Raw genomic sequence first — 13,734 nt, forward strand, 5'->3', positions numbered from 1 at the left:
GTCATATCCATTATTTTTCAGATACAAATCTAATCCAGAAAAGAAACCTAAACACTGATTTTAGGTGTCCTTTAAAAGGTAGGTGTTGATTCAATTGTAACCTCACTGTTGATAGATGCCATTTAGCAGATGCTTCCATCTAAAGTGACTTACAGTCATGCATACATACATTCTACGTATGGGTGGCCCCAGGAATCGAACCCACAACCCTGGCGGTGCAAGCTCTACCAACTGAGCCAAGCAGGACCACATTAGGGAACAGAAGTCCCAAATCTAATCTAGGCATATCTACATCTGACTTCCACTCATGTCTGTGGCTCACAGGTCACAAACAAGATCTTCTCCTCCGCATAGGATGACGCTGTATTTAGCTGTGAGGCACCATTCTCAATCCCAACAATCTGTGTTCTGGTGGCCTGTACGATGGACATGTCTTCCAAGATGGCCGCCTCTTGTCTGTCCCTCGGTCGGGTAAAACGGACATGTAGTTTGGATCTACTGGTGACGTCTAGAGCTCCAACCCTCTGGTTTGGCCGTCGGCAGCACTGGGAGAAGGTGGACACACATTTCTTCTGGAAGTTCTCATTCATGAAGGCGTAGACGATAGGGTTGTTGAAGGAGTTGGAGAAACCGATGGCCTGGGCGATGGCCATGATCATGTTCACCGTGATGTCGTTGAACTGCTCGTCCAGGTAATCTGAGGATGGGAATGATAATGTGGAATTTAATTAGGTGGGATTGTTAGATAATGTGGTACTTAATCCTTAATAATCGATTGACGCACCCGTGTGTCAATCTAATTAACATAATACAAAAATACCCATCAATATCCATCTGTTTAAAGGGATACTTCAGAATTTTGGCACTGAGGTTCTTTATCTACTTCCCCAGAGTCAGATAAACTCATGAATACCATGTCAGCCTTCCGCATGTGGCAGAGCTACAGCGCTGTTTGTCAGACCAGGAGATATCCCGAAAATTGGTCTTCTCACAAAAACATCTATAGCGTCTGAACAGTTTGACAACACTCTGGAAAGATGAGACTCATGAACACGATGGTGTTCTCCATTTTGCGCTATGACCCCCACAAGCCCCACGGGACTCGTCTGAAGTGGTACCGCCAATGTGCCAACTTATGTCTGTATCATCCGAACTGTTTGGGCTACAAACTAATATGACCACTCTATGGAAAGACGAGACTCGGCTTTGCTCTATGACTCCCACAAGTGTCACGGGACTCATCTGAAGGTAACGAGTTAACGGTAAAAAAAAAAAAAAGAATGGAAGTATAGAAGCAGTTTTGTGCCAACAAAAAAAGGGGGTTAAATATGTGTACCAAAAAATATATTTCCTGAGCTTTTCTTATATCTCCTAGATATAGGACAGACACTTCAAAACCTTGTTCCTTATTATTTATATTTTGTCTGTTTTGCCATTTATGAATGCGTTATTCAGTGGATTTCTATGGGCTATAGTAGTAAAAGCCAAATTCAATAATTCATCAAACATATACAGTACCAGTCAAAAGTTTGGACACACCTACTCATTCAAGAGTTTTTATTTTTACTATTTTCTACATTGTAGAATAATACTGAACAAAAGCTGAAGAACATACGCACATCCAGGTACTTTCCGCAGGTGCTGGAGTTGTAGGCAAACTCACGGAAAACAGAAAGGAAAATGCCAGAGACTGCTGCTCATGCTACCAGGTGATATTTATTAACAATGTTTCGACCCTTAGGGCATAGTGAAGTCATCAAAACTATTAAATAACACATTGAATCATGTAGTAACCAAAAATTTGTGTTAAACAAATCAAAATAGATTTTATATTTCAGATTCTTCAAAGTAACCACCCTTTGCCTTGATGACAGCTTTGTACACTCTTGGCATTCTCTCAACCAGCTTCATGAGGCAGTCACCTGGAATGCATTTCAATTAACAGGTGTGCCTTGTTAAAAGTTAATTAGTGGAATTTCATTCCTTCTTAATGCTTTTGAGCCAATCAGTTGTTTTGTGACAAGGTACGGGTGGAATACAGAAGAAAGCTCTATTTGATAAAAGACTAAGTCCATATTATGGCAAGAACAGCTCAAATAAGCAAAGACAAACACTCCATCATTACTTTAAGACATGACAGTCATCCCGGAAAATTTCAGGAACTTTTCTTCAAGAGCAGTCGCAAAAACCATCAAGCGCTATGATGAAACTGGCTCTCATGAGGACCGCCACAGAAAAGGAAGACCCAGTTACCTCTGCTACAGAGAATAAGTTCATTAACTGCACCTCAGATTGCAGCCCAAATAAATTCTTCAGAGTTCAAGTAACAGACACATCTCAACATCAACTGTTGATGGTCATCATGGTCGAATTGCTGCAAAGAAACCACTACTAAAGGACACCAATAATAAGAAGAGACTAGCTTGGGCCAAGAAACATGAGCAATGGACATTAGATCGGTGGAAACCTGTCCTTTGGTCTGATTAGTCCAAATTTGAGATTTTTGGTTCCAACTGCTGTGTCTTTGTGAAACGCAGAGTAAGTGAACAGACGATCTCTGGCTGTGTGGTTCCCACTGTGAAGCATGGAGGAGGTGTGGTGGTGTGGGGGTGCTTTTCTGGTGACACTGTCTGTGATGTTCTTAGAATTCAAGGTGCACTTAACTAGCATGGCTACCACAGCATTCTGCAGCGATACGCCATCCCATCTGGTTTGGGCTTAGTGGGACTATCATTTGTTTTTCAACAGGACACTGACCCCAAACCCACCTCCAGGCTGTGTAAGGGCTATTTGACCAATAAGGAGAGTAATGGAGTGCTGCATCAGATGACCTGGCCTCCACAATCACCCGACCTCAACCCAATTGAGATGGTTTGGGATAAGTTGGACCGCAGAGTGAAGGAAAAGCAGCCAACAAGTGCTCAGCATATGTGGGAACTCCTTCAAGACTGTTGGAAAAGCATTCCTCATGAAGCTGGTTGAGAGAATGCCAAGAGTGTGCAAAGCTGTCAAGGCAAAGGGTGGCTACTTTGAAGAATCTTTGATTTGTTTTGTTTTACACTTTTTTTGGTTACTACATGAATTCATGTGTTATTTCATAGTTTTGATGTCTTCACTATTATTCTACAATGTAGAAAATAGTAAAAATAAAGAAAAACCCTTGAATCAGTCGGTGTGTCCAAACTTTTGACTGGTACTGTATATATTTTTTTGATATTCCTACAGGGGACCTACATTTCTAAATCAAATAGCTAAATGATCCATGGTATGACCATCTTTAAAACAATTCCATGATCCATGGGTATGAACATCTTAAAACCATTGCATGTTAGCTTAATAGATCCCCCCCCCCTCCAACATTTGTCTTAATAACTTATTTCCAGTCTCCCCATGATGTTTTTTCCCTTCATAACAGCAATAAACTAACAATAGGATGCAAAGCAGCCTCTCCATTCTCCCTGGGACCTCCATCTCCAGGTCTCACTTCTAATCATATGAATCCATAATTGAAATCAACTTTCAGATCAACTGAAGGATGTAAAGAAGAGAACTGTCTTATGGCTATTGGCTTCTCAGACAGACTTACTGTAGTCAGAGAGCATGTGGACGGTGTGGAATGGGGCCCAGCACACAGTGAATAGCACCACAATGGTAATCATCATCTTGATGGCTCTCCTCTTCCTTCTAATCACCAACAAAGAATAAGAAACACATATTAATCTGTCGGGTTAACATGAGGAAACTTTTTGGATCATATGATAATATTCTTATACTCAGTATTCAGTGAAATGATCATAATTATGTCACGGACAGGAACTTCCACGGGAGTAACTAACATCTTGACCACCAGACTAACAGGATATTCTTTCTTGACACTGATGTTGAAGTCGCAGGCAGTGGGGCTACCTTATCAAAAGACCATGAGCAACCATGTACCGCCTCATGTCTGCTGCAATCACTCTGTACCTATATAATGTAACTACCATGCTTGTTGTTGGACACACGTTTTTTATGGAGTCATTTTATGAGGTATCATACATACAGTATCTCTATACAGACCTGGAGATCTTTCCCACCTCTCCCTGGTTCATGGTGTTAAGTACAGAGGAGTCGCCCACCCTCTTGCGGATCCACAGTTCGATCCCTATCCGTGTGTAGAGGATCAACATGGCCGCCAGGGGCAGGAGGAACAGAACTACCAGGATGAAGGTGGCATACAGCTGTCTGTGTGAGGCCGAGCGCCAACGCTCCTGGCAGCACACATGGTGTAGGTCGTATAGGAAGTCATACTTCACCTGGAGAGAGAGACACGCGTGAATACACAAACACACACACAGTAATCACAGATCTAACAACTGGACAGGGAAATAGCTTAAAAGCAATTGGCAGGAGTACTACGCAGAGTGTAGTATCTTACCCACCTCTAACTGTTGCACCAACAACATGGGAGATCCAACAATCATGGATGCAAGCCAAACAACTCCTAGTCAAAGAGAACAAAGAGAGAATCGCACAGAGCAAAATGAAGACATGGTTGTACCAGTGCCATAACTACATATGAGGACAGAGGTCCGGACCTCAGTAAAAAATGGTTTAATTTTTTTTTTTAATATATATACAGTGGGGAGAACAAGTATTTGATAACCTGCAAAAAAAAAACAGCAGTGTTTCCTACTTACAAAGCATGTAGAGGTCTGTAATTGTTATCATAGGTACACTTCAACTGTGAGAGACGGAATCTAAAACAAAAATCCAGAAAGTCACATTGTATGATTTTTATGTAATTCATTTGCATTTTATTGCATGACATAAGTATTTGATCACATGAATTACAGACCTCTACATGCTTTGTAAGTAGGAAAACCTGCAAAATCGGCAGTGTATCAAATACTTGTTCTCCCCACTGTATATATATATACACTCCCGTTCAAAAGTTTGGGGTGACTTAGAAATGCCCATGTCTTTGAAAGAAAAGCGCATTTTTTGTCCATTAAAATAACAAAATGTATCAGAAATACAGTGTAGACATTGTTAATGTTGTAAATGACTATTGTAGCTGGAAACGGCTGATTTTTTATGGAATATCTACATAGGCGTACAGAGGCCCATTATCAGCAACAATCACTCCTGTGTTCCAATGACACGTTGTGTTAGCTAATCCAAGTTTATCATTTTAAAAGGCTAATTGATCATTAGAAAACCCTTTTGCAATTGTTAGCACAGCTGAAAACTTGTTCTAATTAAAGAAGCAATAAAACTGGCCTTCTTTAGACAAGTTGAGTATCTGGAGCATCAGCATTTGTGGGTTCGATTACAGGCTCAAAATGGCCAGAAACAAAGACCTTTCTTCTGAAACTCGTCAGTCTATTCTTGTTCTGAGAAATGAAGGCTATTCCATGCGAGAAATTGCCAAGAAACTGAAGATCTCGTACAACGCTGTGTACTAATCCCTTCACAGAACAGCGCAAACTGGCTCTAACCAGAATAGAAAGAGGAATGGGAGGCCCCGGTGCACAACTGAGCAAGAGGACAAGTACATTAGAGAGTCTAGTTTGAGAAACAGACGCCTCACAAGTCCTCAACTGGCAGCTTCATTAAATAGTACCCGCAAAACACCAGTCTCAATGTCAACAGTGAAGAGGCGACTACGGGACGCTGGCCTTCTAGGCAGAGTTCCTCTGTCCAGTGTCTGTGTTATTTTGCCCATCTTAATTTTTTATTTTTATTGGCCAGTCTGAGATATGACTTTTTCTTTGCAACTCTGCCTAGAATGCCAGCATCCCGGAGACGCCTCTTCACTGTTGACATTGAGACTGGTGTTTTACAGGTTCTATTTAATGAATGAAATAATACTATTTAATTGAAATGCATTCCAGGTGACTACCTCATGAAGCTGGTTGAGAGAATGCCAAGAGTGTCTAAAGCTGTCATCAAGGCAAAGGGTGGCTACTTTGAAGAATCTCAAATATAAAATATATTTTGATTTGTTTCACACATTGTTTGGTTCCTACATGATTCCATATGTGTAATTTCATAGTGTTGATGTCTTCCCTATTATTCTACAATGTAGAAACTAGTAAAAATAAAGAAAAACCCTTGAAGGAGTAGGTGTGTCCAACCTTTGACTGGTACTGTATATATTTTGTACAAAAAAAATATATATTTTTTTGTTGTTGACCAATCACAAGTTAACTATTTTTTGTGACCAATTGCCGCTGCTCCCTGTATTCATGTAATCTTACTCATTAATATCTGAAAGGACAAATTGGTCCTAGATCAGTATTCCTATTCCGATACACTTTGTAAATAAGGCTCTGAGGAAGGCCAAACCTGATTTGACTTAAATCTTTGTATCTCAGAAGAATAAAACACCTCTACTTCGAACCCTGAGGAGGGTCAAAGGTGACTTTGTTCCTCTCTCCCCAATTATTATACATTTTTTTCACCTTTTTTTAACCAGGTAAGCTAGTTGAGAACAAGTTCTCATTTACAACTGCGACCTGGCCAAGATAAAGCAAAGCAGTGCAACAGAAACAACAACAGAGTTACATGGAATAAACAAGCGTACGGTCAATAACACAATAGAAAAAAAGAAAGTCTATATACAGTGTGTGCAAATGGCATGAGGAGGTAAAGATAATAGCAAAAATGACTGTCTACTTACAGTCTACTCTAAGACAATTTGTTAATACGGGTCCATATCTTTACTTTACCCAGCATCCTGTAGGCTCTCTGTGGTGTGTACTGTCTCTTCATGCTGAGTGGATGGACGATGCCTTGGTACCTCTCCAGAGCGATGCACGCCATGGTGAGTATACCTGTCACCACTGCTGTCGTCTGGACAAAGGGTATGGTCTTGCACACTAGAACACCTATAAGAGGAGAGGGACAAAGCCTGTGTCTGAAATGGCACCCTAATTCCTATATAGTGCACTACCTTTGACCAGGCCCAATGCATGGGATCCACAGGAGTCCTTGTCTGTGTCCAAAAGGGTGCTAGTGGACAACCTGGTGCTAGTGGACAACCTGATGCCAGTGAAAACCCTGGTGCTAGTGGACAACCTGGTGCTAGTGGACAACCTGGTGCTAGTGGACAACCTGATGCCAGTGAAAACCCTGGTGCTAGTGAACAACCTGGTGCTAGTGGACAACCTGGTGCTAGTGGACAACCTGATGCCAGTGAAAACCCTGGTGCTAGTGGACAACCTGGTGCTAGTGGACAACCTGGTGCTAGTGGACAACCTGGTGCTAGTGGACAACCTGGTGCTAGTGGACAACCTGGTGCCAGTGAAAACCCTGGTGCTAGTGGACAACCTGGTGCTAGTGGACAACCTGATGCCAGTGAAAACCCTGGTGCTAGTGGACAACCTGGTGCTAGTGGACAACCTGATGCCAGTGAAAACCCTGGTGCTAGTGGACAACCTGGTGCTAGTGGACAACCTGGTGCAAGTGAAAACCCTGGTGCCAGTGAAAACCCTGGTGCTAGTGGACAACCTGGTGCTAGTGGACAACCTGGTGCTAGTGGAAACCCTGGTGCTAGTGGACAACCTGGTGCCAGTGAAAACCCTGGTGCTAGTGGACAACCTGGTGCTAGTGGACAACCTGGTGCTAGTGGACAACCTGGTGCCAGTGAAAACCCTGGTGCTAGTGGACAACCTGGTGCCAGTCTATTATCAAACCACCCTGCTCAGTGCTAATTCTGTTGAGTGCTAATTCTATTAGCACTCAATAGAGAAAGGCTCAATCATGTAATGGCCAATTTTCTACTTGATTTGGTGCACAATTCCATTCTTATATGCATGACCAGAGATGTGACAGCAAATATTGTTCTTCTTTACCGCCAGTCTTATACAAATCTGTATCTTGTGTAATGGTTTAGTCAAACGTGTTAGTGCTTATGAAGGTGAAATACCTGAATGCTTTTCCTAGGAATGTGTCTTGTTGCTAATCAATGGAAGGCTTACAAAAATGTGTTGTGTTGTGTTTTAACATACTTACACTGTATGTATCTGTTTGCTTAACAATGGAAGGATTATGTATGATATAATGAGGACATAATAATTGAATGATTTTCCCAAAAATGTGCCCTTTTGATTGATAACAGAAGGCTGATATTGATGCTTGAATGCTTTTACTAGAATGTGTTTATTTGATTGACAGAGGATCGACTTAGAGGTATACTATCAGTGATGTGTCTGTTCGCAGGATAATGATACTTGAATGATTTTCCTATAAATGTGTTCTTTTTGCCAGACAATTAAGGCAAATCATAGAAATTATGTTTGAATGCTTTTACCAGAATTTGTTTGTTGGCAGGACAATGGAAGAGGTATTGGGAAAATGTCAGTTACAGGTCCAAAATTGGCACCCTTGATAAAGCTGAGCAAAAAAGACTATATAAAATAAATAATATAAATACTGAGCTATATTGAAAGCAAAAAAAAAGGTAAATTAAATGATCTTATACTAATACAATTGCTCAGATAAAGAGATTTTGTTTGACAAGTAATGGTATGCGTGGCCAAAGATCTTTATTTCAAATAAAAATCGAATCAAATTTGATTTGACTTTCTGGTCAGATGACATGAAAATAGAGCTCTTTAGCCATGCACACCAGCGAGTCGGGGTCTCAGCTTACTGTTAGTTAGGATAGTAGAATACACAACGTGCAATTTTGAAATTTGAGCAGTTTTCCTCTTGTTATATCAGTCACTGACAGTCACTCAGTTAGACCATGTCATCTAACATTTTATAGATTGCTGGTTAAGTTAGTCTAGCCAGCTATCTAAACCTTGTAGTAATCACAGCCGAATTACTGACCGGGCAGGCAAGGCAGGTGCCCTGGGGCCCTGACCTCTAGGGGGCCCCAATTGATTTTTTTAGTCTCTCTCACTCAGATATCATACGAACATGGCAAAATGTTTAGAACGGCAGGAAATTAGCTTTAGAGAGGGTTTCACTCGGTGATGTGTTGTGTTGGATTTTACCAAAACCTGATGTTTTTAATTTAGGCCAAAAAGTTAATTTCTTTAAGATGCTATCTTGCATTATTACTTTTAAGGGCTTTGCAAACAGGATGGTAATTTGGAAAGGGATTTTTTTTTAAACACAGACTTCCTTCTTTTCACTTTGTCATACAGGCCAGTAATGTGGAGTGAATGCAATGACCTCAGCCAATGAATTCTCTTGACTATTTTAAAATCATCTTCAGCCTGTGGTGGCTAATTTCTGCATTACCAAATGAGGAGAGTTACAAACTTCACACACCAGTCAGAGTTATACTTAAACTACATCTTTAATAATAAGAGCTTTGCAAAAGCACTTGACTTTCAATGATGCGCTATCTCTAATGAACCATTGAAAGTGACAACACAAAAGTACAAAGATCTTTTATAGCCAAGATACATCCCTCTCAACCTACATGACGAACAACAGATACATAGAATGGTCACAAGGTTAAGATTTGTATGAAAGATATCTATAAAAACATAGCAGACAGCAACTGCTGTGTCAACAGTTTTCATTGTATAGACCAGTGTCTGGTCCTCCTCCTCCAAACTGGAACCGTCTCTCCCTGGTACGGTATAGAACAGAACCTTTAGCTCATGTTATCTGGAATGCTCTTTAGGCTTTATTACCCAAAGACATCGTAAATCTCCTCTGTCAGTGCTATCTCATAGAGGACCATCCTCAGTAAAACACACACACAATAGTTAACAGAACACTCTATTCTGTCGAATAAAACAACCATTATAATCCAATACAAGCATTATAACATAATCTTGCAATTTTCCATGACAAGCCTCAGAGAAATATCCCTGAGCAGTTTCCATTTTATTCTGCAGCTCAGTTAGGAAGGATGGCCAGATCTTTACAGTATCCAGGTGATATGGGGTCTGGGGCGGCAGGTAGCCTAGTGGTTAGAGCCAGTAACCAAAAGATCGATAGATCAAACCCCTGAGCTGACAAGGTAAAATCTGTCGTTCTGCCCTTGAACAAGGCAGTTAACCTACTCTTCCTAGGACATCATTGTAAATAAGAATTTGTTCTTAATTGACTTGCCTAGTTAAAAAAAGGTAAAATAAAAATATGACACACCACCCACCGATTACCATACTCAAAGGGATATTCAGTGGCTAGGATCTATGCCTGCCTAAAAATGTATTCCATACTTTTAAAGCTCTGAGGTTGAATCCTTGTTTGACATTCACTATCCAACTGCGGGACCTTACAGAGACAGGGGAAATTATTCTTAAATCATGAGAATCTCTACTTTTGCAAACATGGACTTATTCAACAAATTGCGTGATTCTTTACGAAAATATGGTGTGTCTGTCCCAAATGGTATCATGCTGCCTATATAGTGCACTACTTTTGACCAGGGCCCTATGGGCTCTGGTAAAAAAAAAGTAGTGCACTACCTAGGGAATAGGGGGCTATTTGGGACATACTTGTGGTGTTGTAGTCTAATGATGAAACATCCCATTCTGGTTGTATTCATCATTTCTAATCAGTGGTCCTCATTTAATTGTCACCATGTTGTAACTAAACATGATTCAAAGTTTTATGTAATGAAATTAAGTAGACCAATCAATATGAAGACATGAAACCCCATGGAGCCACAGCTTTGAAACCCCATAGAGTCACAGCTTTGAAACCCCATAGAGCCACAGCTTTGAAACCCCATAGAGCCACAGCCTTGAAACCCCATAGAGCCACAGCCTTGAAACCCCATAGAGCCACAGCTTTGAAACCCCATAGAACCACAGCTTTGAAACCCCATAGAGCCACAGCTTTGAAACCCCAAAGAGCCACAGCTTTGAAACCCCATAGAGCCACAGCCTTGAAACCCCATAGAGCCACAGCCTTGAAACCCCATAGAGCCACAGCCTTGAAACCCCATAGAGTCACAGCTTTGAAACCCCATAGAGTCACAGCTTTGAAATCCCATAGAGCCACAGCTTTGAAACCCCATAGAGCCACAGCTTTGAAACCCCATGGAGCCACAGCTTTGAAACCCCATAGAGCCACTGCCTTGAAACCCCATAGAGCCACAGCCTTGAAACCCCATAGAGCCACAGCTTTGAAACACCATAGAGCCACAGCTTTGAAACACCATAGAGCCACAGCTTTGAAACCCCATGGAGCCACAGCTTTGAAAGCCCATGGAGCCACAGCCTTGAAACCCCATAGAGCCATTGCTTTTTAGTGTGAATGTTTAGTAGCCTCCACTTTACCTCTGCTTTCTCACACTATTTGTTATAAAGTCAGAACTTATACCAGCAAACTGTAAAGCCTCAGTTATTATTGGGTTGTCTGTAGTAAACGAAATAGGTTATATTACCCTGAGAAAAAAGTCAATTAAGTTATATTAAATCTTCGATTTTGAATTAATTTATAAGGTGATGCACCAAATTGTAGATGACTCAATAGCTGAGGTTTTGAAAGTCGTGGCTCTCCCATTATTATAATAGGCCATCCAGAATTCATGTTAGGCTACTTTTTACCAAATAGGCTCAATTTATAAGTGAATCACTTCATAAAACACAGATAGATAATACCCTCTCACCTCCCAGCCACTCGGATGAGATGTTCTGCAGTAAAGTGAAGGGGATGCAGAAGAATGAAATCAGGAGGTCGCTCACTGCTAGAGAACAAATGAAGATGTTCGTGGCAGTTTGGATTCCCCGCTTTCTCACCACGATGTAAACAACCAAACTATTTCCAAGTAGTGCCAGCAAGAAAATAACCGCGTACACAATCACGAACGCTGTCTTGGCTCCAGGTGGAAGCTCAGGCGTATAAACCAGCGGTTGGATTTTGTAGATTTCAATAAACTCCTGACGCGTTAAATTGTAACGGTAAAGTAGCTCTTGCAGGGCCTCTGGAGTTATTTTCGTATCCCCCATAGTAAGTGACGGATTACTATTATTTATTTTGCTGTCTGGCTAATTTATTTCACCTTTATTTAGGCAGAGCGGGGTCCTTATTAGAGACTTATTGAAGCGATAAGTCGTGATAAAACCCCTGCTGTGTCCTGTGCACCAGCCGAGACGTGTGCGTAAATGCGTGAGTAGCCTATTCCTCTCTCCGCGTGGAGGCTCCAGTTGTGCCATGCTAGCTCTCCCAGGCTACTACTCAACCGCTGCATCGCGCGCTGGCATGCGTCATCACTCAATAATCATTAGACTATATATAGGACGTTGATATGAGAACATTTAACCCCCCATGTATCCCATAACTGCATTGAAATATTGATGAAGATGATGGTTATGGGATAGAAAGGAGAGCCTGTCTATGGTTCAAGGATGGTGTTCTATCCAGATTTGCTCCTTCTCTGACCAAGTTCAGATAAAGCAAACTATTGTAATTATGAGTCAATTTCAGGTCAAATTGTCCTCAACCCACCAAGTGGTTTTAAGATCACACACACACACACACACACACCACACACACACACACACACACACACACACACACACACACACACACACACACATATATATATATATATATATATATATATATATACTGCTCAAAAAAATAAAGGGAACACTTAAACAACATCCTAGACCTGAATGAAAGAAATAATCTTATTAAATACTTTTTTCTTTACATAGTTGAATGCGTTGACAACAAAATCACACAAAAATAATCAATGGAAATCCAATTTATCAACCCATGGAGGTCTGGATTTGGAGTCACACTCAAAATTAAAGTGGAAAACCACACTACAGGCTGATCCAACTTTGATGTAATGTCCTTAAAACAAGTCAAAATGAGGCTCAGTAGTGTGTGTGGCCTTCACGTGCCTGTATGACCTCCCTACAAACGCCTGGGCATGCTCCTGATGAGGTGGCGGATGGTCTCCTGAGGGATCTCCTCCCAGAGCTGGACTAAAGCATCCGCCAACTCCTGGACAGTCTGTGGTGCAACGTGGCGTTGGTGGATGGAGCGAGACATGATGTCCCAGATGTGCTCAATTGGATTCAGGTCTGGGGAACGGGCGGGCTAGTCCATAGCATCAATGCCTTCCTCTTGCAGGAACTGCTGACACACTCCAGCCACATGAGGTCTAGCATTGTCTTGCATTAGGAGGAACCCAGGGCCAACCGCACCAGCATATGGTCTCACAAGGGGTCTGAGGATCTCATCTCGGTACCTAATGGCAGTCAGGCTACCTCTGGCAAGCACATGGAGGGCTGTGCGGCCCCCAAAGAAATGCCACCCCACACCATGACTGACCCACCGCCAAACCGGTCATGCTGGAGGATGTTGCAGGCAGCAGAACGTTCTCCACGGCGTCTCCAGACTCTGTCACGTCTGTCACATGTGCTCAGTGTGAACCTGCTTTCATCTGTGAAGAGCACAGGGCGCCAGTGGCGAATTTGCCAATCTTGGTGTTCTCTGTCAAATGCCAAATGTCCTGCACGGTGTTGGGCTGTAAGCACAACCCCCACCTGTGGACGTCAGGCCCTCATACCACCCTCATGGAGTCTGTTTCTGACCGTTTGAGCAGACACATGCACATTTGTGGCCTGCTGGAGGTAATTTTGCAGGGCTCTGGCAGTGCTCCTCCTGCTCCTCCTTGCACAAAGGCGGAGTTAGCGGTCCTGCTGCTGGGTTGTTGCCCTCCTACGGCCTCCTCCACGTCTCCTGATGTACTGGCCTGTCTCCTGGTAGCGCCTCCATGCTCTGGACACTACGCTGACAGACACAGCAAACCTTCTTGCC

At 42.1% G+C, this 13,734-nt stretch overlaps 1 protein-coding gene across 1 annotated transcript; it reads right to left on the reverse strand.

The window, feature by feature from the left end:
* Nucleotides 1–305: 305 nt before the first annotated feature.
* qrfpra (pyroglutamylated RFamide peptide receptor a) lies at nucleotides 306–12,002 on the reverse strand. Its single transcript, XM_014155144.3, has 6 exons — nucleotides 11,570–12,002; nucleotides 6,714–6,872; nucleotides 4,422–4,483; nucleotides 4,060–4,295; nucleotides 3,587–3,684; nucleotides 306–697 (listed from the first exon to the last, which is right to left on the reverse strand). The coding sequence occupies exons 1-6, from the start codon at nucleotides 11,907–11,909 to the stop codon at nucleotides 306–308; spliced, it is 1,287 nt and encodes a 428-aa protein (XP_014010619.1). The 5' UTR covers nucleotides 11,910–12,002.
* Between the last annotated feature and the right edge of the window lie 1,732 nt (nucleotides 12,003–13,734).

Source organism: Salmo salar, chromosome 18, assembly GCF_965601325.2.
Source record: "Salmo salar chromosome 18, fSalSal1, whole genome shotgun sequence".
NCBI classification, from domain to species: Eukaryota; Metazoa; Chordata; class Actinopteri; order Salmoniformes; family Salmonidae; genus Salmo; species Salmo salar.